General features: G+C 32.3%; 1 protein-coding gene across 2 annotated transcripts in view; it reads left to right on the top strand.

The window, feature by feature from the left end:
• The window catches only part of loh (thrombospondin type 1 domain containing lonely heart), a 339,759-nt gene that overhangs the window by 173,293 nt on the left and 151,846 nt on the right, over positions 1-14,620 (top strand). For both annotated transcript variants that reach the window (XM_076411574.1, XM_076411573.1), the window contains exon 5: positions 1,395-1,494. In XM_076411574.1, the coding sequence (XP_076267689.1) occupies positions 1,395-1,494 (100 nt within the window). The remainder of the gene's footprint in view (positions 1-1,394; positions 1,495-14,620) is intronic.

The following is a 14,620-nucleotide window of genomic DNA, read 5'->3' as shown; positions in this document are numbered from 1 at the left end:
TTAAAAATTTAGTTAAAGAATTTATTCTTTTAATCAGCCTGGTGTATTTATTGGTTTTGTAATATATATTTTCGGTGAGAGATATGGATAAGAGATAAGGACTATATAAGTACATAAATAACGTAATGAAAATATGCAAGAGTTAATATGCAAGTAACTACATAATTTGCATGATTTACATGATAACACATAGGACAAATAGAAGAAATTATTAATTATTAATAGTACATTTGTAAACATTTTAAAGTATTAATATATATAAAGGTATTTAATGATTAATACAATAATATATGTGATTATATGACATTTTATTCTTTAAACCTAGTATCACTTGTTTTGATTATTTACTTTATAAACATCAGAAAAATCAATAGTTAACTCAATGATTGTAAAGACGTTTAATACACATTTCCAAATTGTAAAAAATAAATTACTTAATTCTGTTCGTTAATGTTTTAATATACATGATAAAATCAAATATCAATTTCAAAACTGTTTTAATCTATGTTCTATGTTTTAATATATAAACATGTATATTATTCAAGATCATGTACACTTATAATTGATCCTCTGAAGTTCTGAAAACAATCTTACTTATGATACTTTGTTATAATGTTCAGTAGCGTAGTGATTTACACCTATTAATACTGTTTTATTAAATGTTAGTGACTGTTAATTCTTAAGACAGTTTGCATATATTTTAATATGTTTAGTTATTTTTGCTATGTATCAAATATATTTCTGATATAACATTGAAAATACTGTGAAAGCAAGTTTTAGTAACACATCATTTTCAAATTGGTCCCGTTACTCAATATTCAATATTGATCTTCATTGAGCAAGGTGCTTCAAATTTTAGTTCTTTTTCGTTAATGAAGCTCGCCGTCTATTAAGAATCAAATAAAAAGCAACTGTAAAGGATCATCCCACGACGAGATACAAAAAAAGGAAAAAGAAATGGGTGTATTTACGACACCAGAAGAAAAAAACAACAAAATAAGTAAAATGAAATAGGATTTATGGCCGATCGCTGGCATCAAGAGGCAATAATCTAAATAACCGGCAGCGTCCGAAGCCGAACAACGCCACAACTGTAAGTATTAATGCTTCACCTTCGCTAGAACAGTAGGTGTTTGATAAGAAATGAATGTTTCCCGACGGTAAAGCAATAGTATCTTGGCCGCGCGAGCTATGAAGACGCTAAGCGAACGAATCAAATACGGGAGACCCCCACGTAGATCGGATACCGGCCGGCCTTACCCTGTGCGGTTTCGAACAACAAAGACGGCGTCTTTAATTGAACCGGACATGGGAATCGATAACAAATGCTTTTCCTTGTTCAAATTAATTATCGTAATCAGACCGTTCATTAATTTCGTTCGGTTTTGTTGCAGGACTGTCCAGGAGATCGAGATTTCCGATACGAACAATGCGCGGCCTTTAACAATCGCCCTTTCAAAGGAAAGCTGTTCAACTGGGAACCGTTCTATCAAGGTAAGGTTATGTTTGGCTTCGATTTCTATAATTATCTGGTCCGAGTATGGTAAAATGTTCAATTTTTTATGAAGGAATCCTTAGAACAACTAGAAATAAAGTTGTAGTGAACATAGTTTTTTGTTCTAATTTCGGCACTACTTTTATTATTCAAAACGCAAATTAATATGTCCCCCGTGATTACAAACCTAGTGCGTCGATTATTGTAATAGAATAATTTGCAATAAAACCAAGAGGTCATGTCCATAGAGAAATAGAGATTTAACTTTATAGGAAATTTTGGGGAAATGTTTCGCGACGTCCAACATCTAGATGTCATTACTTTTGACTTATTACTTGGTTTACTCGTTACGCTATAAGCCGCAACGGGATCTGATTGGCTCACTTTCTGTCTATGTTGTGGTACGTTTGTTGGTTATTTATTTTCAGTATGGCTGACATAAGGAATAGTTCCTTTAGAGATTAAATTCATTAAATTAAGTTCATTAGTATATATACGTCGACAGTACACAAAAGTAAAGTGAATTTTCAATCTGAGAAGTGTTGTGTACCCGGAACGGCTATGTACTTTTCTTCTGGGATCAATAGTTACAGCTCCAATAAAATAATAGCTCCCGAATGGCAGTCTATTAAGAGGGGATTAACCGATATTCAACACACGAGGAATTTTGGTGTAAAATGTATTGTCCAAGTAAGAACAAATTTGTTAAAGTGCCATCAATTTAATAACTTCCTTGAGTTCATTTCATTAAAAAAAAGTATCTTAATGCTACTTCACCAAGATAATTTTTTTTGGATCTAGCTCATGGATTCAGGAATATACATCATCGGCTAGTATGTTTTAAAAATCTTTTGAAACATTCAACATAAGTCTATACTAACGGGGGATGACTCTATCATTTCAATTCCAGTTGTTCCTGTATGAACAAAAGAGCCAAGGCAATATTTCAGGCCACAGAAAATTGTTTTGTTATACTGTCAGCAGGTCTCTATGTTTTAAACTCCTATTTTATTCCGCGTTATTGCCATGTCGATATTATAACATATTTTTGTCAAATATCTTTAAAAAGTGTGTATTTAAACATTCAAACATTTTTGTTGTGCACTACATAGTGCTTTTCCACAAAAAATATTACAAATAATAAAATGTACTATATACTTTTGGGTAAATTCATAATAGATCTCTAAAAGCTTAAATTGGTGGCAATAAACAAATGTAAAAAAGGGAAAAGACTGAAGAACTAATTTCGATTTGTTCCAAAGTTCTTTGTTTATGATTTTATTATTATAATATTTATATTTTATACATATATTTAGTTTCACAGATTATATTTATTGCATTCGTTGAATTAATACATTTATTTCAGAAATTAAATTGCTTTTTATTTAAATTTTATTGGTCAATTAAAAGTAACGTCGGGGCTGTCATGTGCCGCACCAGCATGGCAAACTTTATCAAACTTCATCAACTGTCTTCGCTGCGAAATTTGTACAGGCGCCTATAATGTAGATATAAATTAGCCAATCAAAATACTTGAATAGCCGATATAACGCCATCTGGATATTGGGTAAAGCAAAAATGTTCACCAGAGATCTCTATTCAGATGACCCTCTAATACTCTATGGTCAGGTCATCTAAATTAAATAATGAAACAAAAATGTTATCAAATATAATTTATTTTAGCATTATAGTACATCCAATTCATACATTATCGAAGGACTTAAACTATAATTAATTATACAGTGATAATTAGTTTTTCGGTTAGGGTTAGGCTTTATTATATTTACATTTAACTCGTTTCCACGCCACCTGTGGGTACCGGCCGCGTTTTTTTATGTAGTGGTACCTCTGGCAGCCTAATCCAACTAATCAACAGTTGTATACCTAAGTAATGCATTTTACTTTCATTAAAAGGCATATTTACCATTTACGTCTAATTTTTATATCCTTCGGTGCAGTTTTTCCTTATAAAGTAATTTTTATATCACTGTATTTCTCCTTAATTTGTTCTGTTACTGCCTGTATACATATGTCTTGATAAAACTAGATTTAATTAGTGTATTCTCCTAATACATTTGCCATATCTGCAAAACAGTTGGTATTCTTTCTCTACTCATACATTTTAGCCAAATGCTCATGTATATTCTGAACAGTTATACACATATCTATGCACATACATATTTGACACTCTGCAATACGATTTCCTAGAGTTATTATATATTAATCATATACTCACCTTTAGTTGTTTCCATTCTCATCACCCTGTCTAGGTAATTATCAGCATTGAATCGCAATCCCACCTTTAGAAAGTTTCATTCAATCACTGTCACTTTCTGAATCGCTACACAAGTAAATAAATGAGTTCTTAATTTTTAATCTATCTAACAGTTGTTCACGATTCCACCATTTGTCAGCTTCTTCTTCAATGTCTCTGATCAAGTTCATCCAAACCTAATGTGTTATTGTAGATAACGCTTCTTTCCACATATCCAAACTTGCCAGACCATATCCTTGCTTCTATATCATTCTCGACCTCAATGTCTATGGTAATAATTCTTTGCCACCCCCATAAAGTGTGGATGGCGCAATACTCTGTTATCATATTGTTCAGCAATCTAATCTACCCTGTATCTTTTTTCAATCGTATTTTATAATAAGTAAATTACAAAAAACCCAATTAAATATTTCATTTATATTTACTGAGTAACACTGAAATGGTTCACTCGTTAGCATGGCTTCTTCAGCACTATGTAATATCAGTAGCATGTACTGTAAGCAATTCCTTAATTGCAGCTTTTATCGATACACTTGTTGGTATACTATATGCACTGAAAAACTCAATAATACTAAAGGCAAAACTTATTTTTCCTAGAGAAATGCCAAAATAAGCAAGTTTAACTATTGTTTAATAGGTCAATTAAAAAGTCCCCGGTCTGACACATAGATGGCGCTGCTATTATTAAATCCATATGTTTTTTAGTTAGCCCTAACTAAATAACATATAGTATAATAAGTATAAATTGGCAGTGTATTGATAAAATATTGCTTTTTGAAGGAAAAAAATACAGTTGAAGCAAAAACTTGGCTTGATGTGGAGTTTCCGGACACTGCCACAGGAAAATCAATCATCAAGGATTGGTATGCTAAGTTTAGACGTGATGAAATAAGCACCGAAGACGGTGAACGCAGCGGATGCCCAAAAAAGATTGTTACCGACGAAAACATTTAAAAAATCCACAAAATGATTTTGAATGAAATAGCAGACACTCTAAAGATATCAACTGAACATGTATATCATATCATTCATGAATATTACGGTATGAGAAAGCTCTATGCAAAGTGGGTGTCGCGCGAGCTCACTTTTGACCAAAAATAACGACGAGTTGATGATTCGGAGTAGCATTTTGCGTCGATATGTGACAATGGATGAAACATGGCTCCATCATTTCAATCTGAAGTCCAATCGGCAGTCATCCGAGTGGACTGCATCACGATGAAGCCACTCCAGAGCGTTGGAAAACGCAACAGTCGGCTGGCAAGATTATGGCGTCTGTATTTTGGGATGCGCATGGAATAATTTTCATTGACTACCTTGAAAAAGGAAGGTCCTTCAACAGCGACTATTACATAGCATTATCGGACCGTTTGAGGAACGAAATCGCCGAAAAACTGCAGCATTTGAAGGAAAAGAAAATGCTAAATCGAGGGAAAAACTTAAGTTTTCACGTGCCCCAATTGTACGCACGTTAGCGTTGAATGACTCAGAGCTGCCATGAAAAATTTCAATCGTAATCCATAAAAATCAGGTTAATTTACTCATCAAGAGACACACAAATAAACGCTTCTTTAAATTCCCCTGGTTCGTATTAAAAGTCGACAAATGTGTGCTTCTTTTTCGGGACTAACCGTTTACGGTTAGTGGCGGCTAGCTTGGAACTCGGACAAGAGATAAATGAAGTGGCAGCATTTAAACGATGCCGACAGAATCTCAAATCAAGCCCGAACTAAAGAAAGCCAAAACCGAGTTACGAAATTTGGTCTTAACGCTTAGACGCCTTATAAATCAGCGTCGTCCTGTCGGATTTTTTATGCGTGTGCGGTTGTTCGCTTCTCGATATCCTTTTTCACGGCCAATTAATTAATACGTTCAGTGATTAGCGTTCGATTTTGACTGGCCGGTGAATAATTCCAGCTCGCGTCGGTGATATTTAATTTTAATGGGTTTTCTTCTTAAGCTCGTTGACGTTTCAATGGGCTTCTACACGCACCTCTTTGTTCCGCGCAAGAAGAAATATGATCGCGGTTTTCTATCTTACACGTTTATCCACTTAGTCGGATGTCAATAGTTATTAATAGCCGGATTCTTTTCTAGCATTCATTCTCATTATTCCCAAAGAAAACGATTTTTTTCCCTTTCTTCCGAGTGGAATTAAATTTAAGTCCTTGTACCCGTTTTTAATGGTGAAAATAACATCTTCGTGAATGTTTATATAAGGAATATAACATCGAACTACTGAGAATGTGGTAGTCCAAGATATAAAGAATGTCATCAGTCATAGTTGGGCAATTTCGTTCAACGTAAAAGCGTAGAAAACACAAGTATTCGATTACCTTCAGTCAAAAATACGGTGCATTGGTTAATATAAAATATTTTTAACAAACAAATTCAACCCACATCAAAAAATAAATAAGGAACTCCCCAAAAAGTAAAAAGTAATCTTACTTAACAGGTCAATTAAATAGTCCCCGTCCTACCATAGTAAAACATATTTTTTGACAAAATTAGTTTTTTTCTTTCAACATAATTCCCTTCAAGGGTGAAAAACTGATTACAACGACCCTCCAACTTTTTAGTACCATTTTTGTAGTACGATTTGTCCTTTGCTTCAAAATAGGTCTCAGTTTCGGCGATCACCTCTTCATTCGACGAAATAGTTGCTGGAGCCATATCTGGAAAACAAGATGGATGAGGAAGAAATTCGAAGCCCAATTCTTGGATTTTTGTCATCGTTTTCACTGACTTGTTACACGATGCATTGTCTTGATGAAGCAGCACTTTTTTTCCTTCAAATGCGAAGATTTCGTCCTTCAAACGATCCAATAACGCTATGTAATAGTCGCGGTCGATGGTCCTTTCTTTTTCAAGGTAGTCAATGAAAATTATTCCACGCGCATCCCAAAATACAGACGCCATAACCTTGCCAGCCGACTGTTGTGTTTTCCCACGCTTTGGAGCGGGTTCATCGTGTGTAGTCCACTCGGATGACTGTCGATTGGACTTCGGAGTGAAATAATGGAGCCATGTTTCATGCATTGTCATATATCGAAGCAAAAACTCGGGTTTATTACGCTTGATCATCTTCAAATACTGCTCCCAATCATCAACTCGTCGTTGTTTTTGGTCAAAAGTGAGCTCGCGCGGCATCCACTTTACACAGAGCTTTCTCATACACAAATAACCGTGAATGATATGATGTACACATTCCGTTGATATCTTTAGAGTGTCTGCTATTTCATTCATTTTCAATTTACGGTAATTCGAAATCATTTTGTGGATTTTTAAAATATTTTCGTCGTTGAAATAAATATAAACCCTCGTTGGTATAAAGGAGACTTAAAAAGAAATTCTAATAGTTTACTTGGCGAAAGGAATTTTTAAAGAATAATGCCAATATTTAGGTATAATATATTTATCACAGTAGTAATTATAATATGAGACCATAATTAGTTTATGTTAATTTGTTCAAATAAATATTTTATTACTTATTATACCGAATGGGTTTACCCAAAACGCACGTTAAGGAAATTATTTATCGGATTACCGTGAAAATCCGATAAATATTTACATTAAACGACAGATAAAATTCCGATATAACAAGGATTTGGAATGTTTTTAAATGAAATGTAATGTATGAAATCATAAATACGTCGAAGACATAATGATCAAAGCCGTTTCGGTCAGATTTAAAGAATATATTACTCAATTAAGCCACAAAAACGGGCGTTTCTTAAAATATTTATGAAGTTGGTCACAAAATAGACTTAAATGACATAAAAAATACTTTTGTACGTAAAAATGTCGGATTATTTTATTATTTTGAAAGTTGCAAACAAATATTACCACAGTGGTAATGATTATATTCAGGTATTAGTTAATTAACACAATTTATTTTAATATGACATATTTATCAGCCAGTATAAAATTAGCTTTGATACATATGTAAAGTTGTTCCTACTAAGTTCGTTGGAAGTGGTAAATCTTAATATAATTCTAATTTAAACTAAAATGAACCTAAAATACTCACAATATTTTATTAAAGACTCATATTTAAACTAAAAAAAAATATATATATATATATATATATATATATTTATATTATGTTAGGTTCATTAATTATAACATCTTATTTATCGATTTTGATAAATGTCATTCACTACATTGCGAGTTGCATATGTTTAAAAAATCGATTATTTCTATTATTATAACGATTTTTTAAAATTATATCTATTATTGAAACTTTTTCAAAAATATTTTAAAGTTTCCTTTTACCAACGAGGGTTTATCTGGACTAAACCTACAGTTTCAACGTGAACTTCGAACCACGGTCTTCGGCATTAAGTCTACCGACATTCGGTCTTACCCAGCCTGGTTACTGGCGTCACTGAGATCATTTTCCTTATCGGATTTTGCAGTCTTACTTAAGAACAATCACGAATATTAAACAATCACAAACATAAAAAAACGACCCTGCCCCATTAGGATTCGAACCGTTCTGTTACTTTTACCACTGCTTCAACCAAGCCGGCATTAGCACTTTGAACATTAAGATTTTATTTTCCATTAAAATATTCTTGTGTTTCATTTCAAACTGTTTTCGCATATATTGCGGCTAAACTGAAAGGAGACGAAACTTTGCGAAAATGAGAAAAAATTACACAGACCTATAAAAAAAATCTAAAAGCTGTTTAGGTTCTTGAAGTAATCTTTATGTTTTTGGTCGTGCAGAATCCGAAAATGACTTCCTCTTTGTCATGGAATGAAATTTGTAATACAAGGTTGCCGAATCAAATTTAATTTTGGCTTATTCTGACTCTGACTTAAGAAAATACTAATGTAACTGAAACAATGAAAAAACATAAATAAGGTTAAAGTATATAATAAATTTTAACATTATAGGATATCAATGTATTATTGCATTTAATGCTTATATTCCTTTCCACGCCACCTATGAGATAGAGTTGTAGGCTCTGGAAGTCTAATGTACCTAATAATAAGAATTGTATATCACAGTAATGTATTTTATTTCATTAGAGATTATATTTACCTTTTTACGATTGGTTAGTGTTTCCTTCGTTCCTGTGTTCCCTTGTGAAGTCGTTTTGATATCACTGTATCTATCCTTAGTTTTTTCTGTTGGTGTCTGTGTACAATTTCTTTATTAGATTAAATAACTTAATTCTCTCTAAGGGACTCCTATGCTCTATTCTATTCTACGTAACGCGCATGTATATTCATGTAAGGATCATGATTAAGTAGTTGATGAAAAAGTACGCTAGAAATATTTAGTAAACATATCGAAATATATAAAATATATAAATAACTTTACTTCAAAATTAAACTGTTATTTTGGACGTAAAATCTTTGACAGTAATTATATCTTTCCTTTTTTTTCAAATGAAGTTCGAAAAGGAACACGTATATATCCGTCTTACTTATAGCAGGGTTGAAAAAAACAAATTAGATTTCTTTTGTTCGTAATTTAATTTTGTATATATCATATTTTGTGTCAGAAACTTATATTATTATTTTTGTATTCTTTTGCTCGGCATCGACTTCAAACTGATCAGTCAGTAGTAGTTAAATAATATTGTAAAGAGATAATAATCTATATTGTATGTATATAGTAGAATATAAAATACGTGTAGTAGATAGGTTAAATAAGGTTTTTGATTATTTTTATTTAGTTGTTACAACCGTTATTATTTACGTTTTTTCTTTTAAAACGTTTTTTTTTGTGTTGTATCTAAGTTTGATTATGTTTTACTTTTTAGTGAGTTTCTTATTTAATTCTTGAAGTCCGTACAATTTTTTCTTGTAAATTTTTCTCTTTTTGGTGTTAGATATTTACTCAATAAGTTACGCAGTTATTTCATTAAGTATTACAATGGGGAGGCTAAGTAAAGGTGCACGTCCGAGAAAAATTAAAAATGAAGAAACAACAGATTGAAAATAAAGAACGCTTCACGCCCCGGGGTGCGTCTAGGTGATTTGACAATGGTTCTAATCAAACTAGAATAATAAAAAGTTGTTGTCCCCATCGGGAATCGAACCCGCGACCACCACTATGAGCTGAACGCTCTCACCATTACACCATAGAAGCAGACTCTTGACTGGGTTCCAATGAGACGACCAAGACGTTCCAAGTGCACTCTTTCGAATAAAAAATAAATAAAATCAGTCCATAATTGACGGAGAAATCGGCGAACATACGTTAAAAAATATATACAGCCGAACGTTAAACGATTAAACATAGAAATAAACCAAACACTTTTATTATATTATGTCACTGTTACTTTCCGAATATTAGAATGTGATCAAATATATTTGGAATCGTTATTTCCTTCCTTTTTTCACACTGCCACTTGCCTATTTAAAATTATTTCAAATGAACAGATCTGTACAGCATAGAGAATCAGTTATCTCCGTCCTTTACTCTTTAAAAATTAATACGAGAAGGAATTCGTACATCTCTGTCTGTTATCGTTTGTTCTTTTTTTTTACTTTTTACTGTCGATTGTTTGGATTATTTTCAGTCCATAATTCCCAACGCTAATATTAAGATATCAGCGGTGTAAAAATATCGAATATTCGAAGGTGGCGGAAATCTTTAATCGTCGAGGAATCAACCAGAGAGTAAATTATGCGGACGTAATCTCATTACCTGGTCCGAGTCTATCCAGATTTTACGGTCTACGGTCCGATATGAATCGCCGTGCTTATTTCACCATTTCATTTAGACCCAGGCCGTATAATTGGATTAGACAGTCTCGCTGGCCGCCAGCGTCGCTATTATCGATATTAATTTAAGGGAATTGATGGCCCAGTTGTGCTACGCAATGGGTTGTTAGATTAGGTGTGTGTGCCGTAACGATGGAAATCGATTTGGTTAGATAATCAATGGACCGCAATAATATTTATTGTTTTATGGAAATACAGACGTATATGGTTCCTAAAAGGCTGCTGTTAATGGCGTGGACAGGTATACGTTCTACTGCTATTTATTCGATTTTAATTTAAATCCGAAACGTCTTATTCTGTATGTTTTATGTCCAATTAGGTGGACATATATTTCGACCTACATATCAATTATTTTCATTTTTAGCTCTTACTTTCTGTCAAGAATACGCTATTAAATGTTTCTGTAAACAGATAGTTAAGAATATATTAAAGATAATGGGTTGTAATAGACAAAAACTCTCAGTGTCGTTTTGCATGGCCACTCAACAAGTCGTCCTCTCAATCCATGAAATAAAATTGTTTTTTTTTTAAGTCAAATTAATTTATTTCACAATTCACTATTTCATATCATCATTTTGATTTTCTTCACTTAACCCGAGTGAAATTAATTATCAAGAAAATAGGACAGTTGATTGACAATTATTTTGCAGTTACTTGAAGTATTTCTTGGTGGAGTTAAGTGGAGTTCGGGTAAAAGTACCGCTGCTACAGTTGTTAAAGTCCCAAAAGGTGGATTGATGGTGCCCAATAACCCATAGCTATAAAATATTCTAATTAGGCAATATTAAAGCTTTGAAAAACACCACTAGTCCATAGATTCCTGACAGAAGCATTACAGTTCAAGGTGTTATACCACCAAAGATTGACGTTGCTGGGAACTGACGTAGTCTATTAGAACTAAAAAAAATCTTGAGATCAAGATCTTGTAGAACGGCCACCAAAGTCGGATAGCAGTAGTTCAGTTTCTCCTCCGTAGACTGTTATAGAATTTGATGTTACCAAACCATGGGAAATCATTCCACGCAAGGATACTATGGAAATTTAAATAGAAACAGTGCATGACGACGTTTTTAAAGTAAAATGACAGTTTATGGTATTATAAACAATTGCGTATATATTATGTATTTTCATTTAATAGTTTGGGTACAATTTGGTACAATTTTGTATGAAAGAAAAACTAAACAAAAACTCAGACTTATATTTTTAAAGGGCACCCACGTAACAGATAAAAAGAATACGAATTTAACCAAAATATGAACTAAAACTGACAGAAATACCAGGTTTATATTTACATTTTTTGACCAATCGAATAAATCAGCAAGTTCAGGAAATATTTTTAGGAATTCCTTGAAACCTGCAACATTTCTTTCAGTATCTCAAGTTTCTAACATAATGTATTACCTCTCTCAATGGAAAGATTCAACAAGAACTCCAAACTCAGTATTTTATGAGCTATGATGACAATATTTTAACACCTGGGCAAAAGTTATGGGGATCATAAGTTGGTGTAACGAGAAACTGAATTTTGAGATTATATGTACAAGTATATTGTTTTATTGACGTTACCAACTTATTTTATATTGACTTATTTTATTATGTTATATGACGTTAAAATGCACAAGCAAATTTACAAAAATACTAAAGACTCCTAATAATATTTGCAGGAACAAGAGAAGGAAAATACTAAATCACTAAGTGTCAAAATTACGGTAATTATAAACCAGATGGAGTAACAAAGAATAAGACATATAAAACCATAGAATGGGAAAGATCCATCAAAAAGGATAGCTCAGTCACTTTAACGCTAAAACTAACAATAACTGTAGATAAAAATTGGATAATTATTAGTAGAAATGGAGAGGGGTAGAAAATAAAATGACTAGAGAGAGGTAAATTACAGAAATGTATACAGAATATTAGGAAGAATAAAGACAAAATTTTAAAAATAAAAAAGTGAGTATAAAAAGGAAAGAAGACAAAAAATGTTTCATATCTTAACACCAAAAAATACAGTGAATAAAACATAGGACAAAGGAAAAAACTAATAGTAAAGATTTTAATGAGAAACCAAGAAGATTTTTTATTATTTATTGAATTGTTACTATTCGTTACCAACTAACCTACATTGGTCTTTACAATAGCTTAAATCTGGGTATATATTTAGGAGGATCCATCCGTCGTAACTAGTCTGTATTAACACTGATGCTATTTTCAATTAAAGCACCTCACCACACTATACTACACAACAGCAAATTGGTTGATTCTTTCGAGCCTGTGTCCTCTTCTGGTGTTATCCAAGACTCTTCTCATGTCTTCTTGCGATTCTCATGTTTTCATGAGAATCTACTATAGAATTTGGGTGCCATTACTATGCTTCTTAGGATTTTGTTTTGGAATAAATAAAATTATTAATATTTACATTCCTTTTTGAGGAACATCCTCACAATTGAATTCCTTAGATCCATATAGGTTTTAACATTCACTTGTATAATAGTAACTCATTATATATTGATTATTGTGATTTTCTCCCAATTAACCAATACATTTTCCTATATATTGACTCCATTTGTTTCCTTTTTTTTTAACATATTCTTTTCAGCGAAATCTTGCATCAAGAATCACCCCGAGATACTTATCGTTATTAGTTTCATTTCTTGGTAGATTTTGCTGTAATTGTTCTGTTATAATCATAACCTAATAATGGCTTTGTAACCCAGCAGAATGGACTAAAAACTATAAAGGGTTTGACCAATATAGATGACAAAACACCAAATAGAAGAGATCACTATGGCAGATATAATTATGAAACAAAAATTGTGAAATAAACTGTAAACGTTCAAATGTGTTTCCACAAAAAAATATAAAATATTAATTTACTCGCATTCTGACAATAAAAAAAACGCGATGCAAATAACAGTTATGTTAGAATTAAATACAAAGAAGGCTGACTAACTCATAATCTAAACTAAACTCTAGACAGCAAAACTACCTGTTGGGATAGTTTCTTTTATACGCCAACCGTGTGTTTTTTCAAGACGATGGCGTTATCATACTTGTTAACGTGATATTATCGACGTGCATGAGTACACTTAATAATAATAGAGTTCGAAGATCGAGCGCTGCCTGGTTTTTCTTAAGTTTCCCGTCATATTATCATATTACCTTATAGGCTTGGTATGGTCTTCAGTAAGTTTGCGGAAGTGAAATGAGAAAAAGGATTTATAGATGTAACACAATATTTTTAACAAAAGAAAATTGAACCGACTTCAAGAAATAAATAAGGAACTCCCTAAAAAGTAAAAAAATAAGCAAACATAGATTTTCAACACAAAAAATAACAAAATAAAACAAAACCTTATTTAACTTATTTGCTACACGTATTTTATATTCTACTATATACACACAATTTAGCTTAATACCCACCTAAACCTATTTATCTATTTACAATATTATTTTAACTACTACCAAGTGATTAGCTTGAAGTTGGCATCGAGCCCAAACAATACAATTTTTTTTATTATTACTCTTTGTGGATCCACAATCTGCCCTATAGGCAATAAGTATTTCTTATGTCTATATTATATATACATGGCATGTAGAAAATCACTTCATTAAGCTATCTCATGTATAAAATATTATCTTAATTAATTAGTTTTATTCTAAAGCTTATTCTAAAGTCTATATATGTCCAGTAATCAGATCAGGTTAAACGTTTTAGTCTACGCACTTAACTATCATGTCGCATATTTAGCTGGTTAGTGAGTATGTTGGGATGCACTGACACTCTTTCGAAGTACTTTACACAAACAAGTTGAATTACACTCGTTATAGTTTTTGGAGGAATATCGCGTCGTATCACTTTATTTGAAATATAGTAGGGAGCAGGGAGCATCAACAATGGCACGCAACACTTTATTTTGAAACCGTTGAATGGTGGATATGTTAGATTTGCTAGCGGTACCCCATAGTTGAATTCCATGTGACCAAATAGGCTTAAGTATAGACTCATACAGCAATACCTTGTTATCTAATGATAACCGATGGGCCAATATATTTTATATAATTTAAGTCCAAGTTGTTTTCGATTAGACAGTATGTGCTTCTTC

This window comes from Rhynchophorus ferrugineus, unplaced genomic scaffold (genome assembly GCF_030347505.1).
Source record: "Rhynchophorus ferrugineus isolate W39M unplaced genomic scaffold, kcgeb_rfMv2 rfM8, whole genome shotgun sequence".
NCBI classification, from domain to species: domain Eukaryota; kingdom Metazoa; phylum Arthropoda; class Insecta; order Coleoptera; family Curculionidae; genus Rhynchophorus; species Rhynchophorus ferrugineus.
The sequence above is the reverse complement of the archived record's forward strand: the minus strand, read 5'-3'. Positions and strand labels throughout refer to the sequence as shown.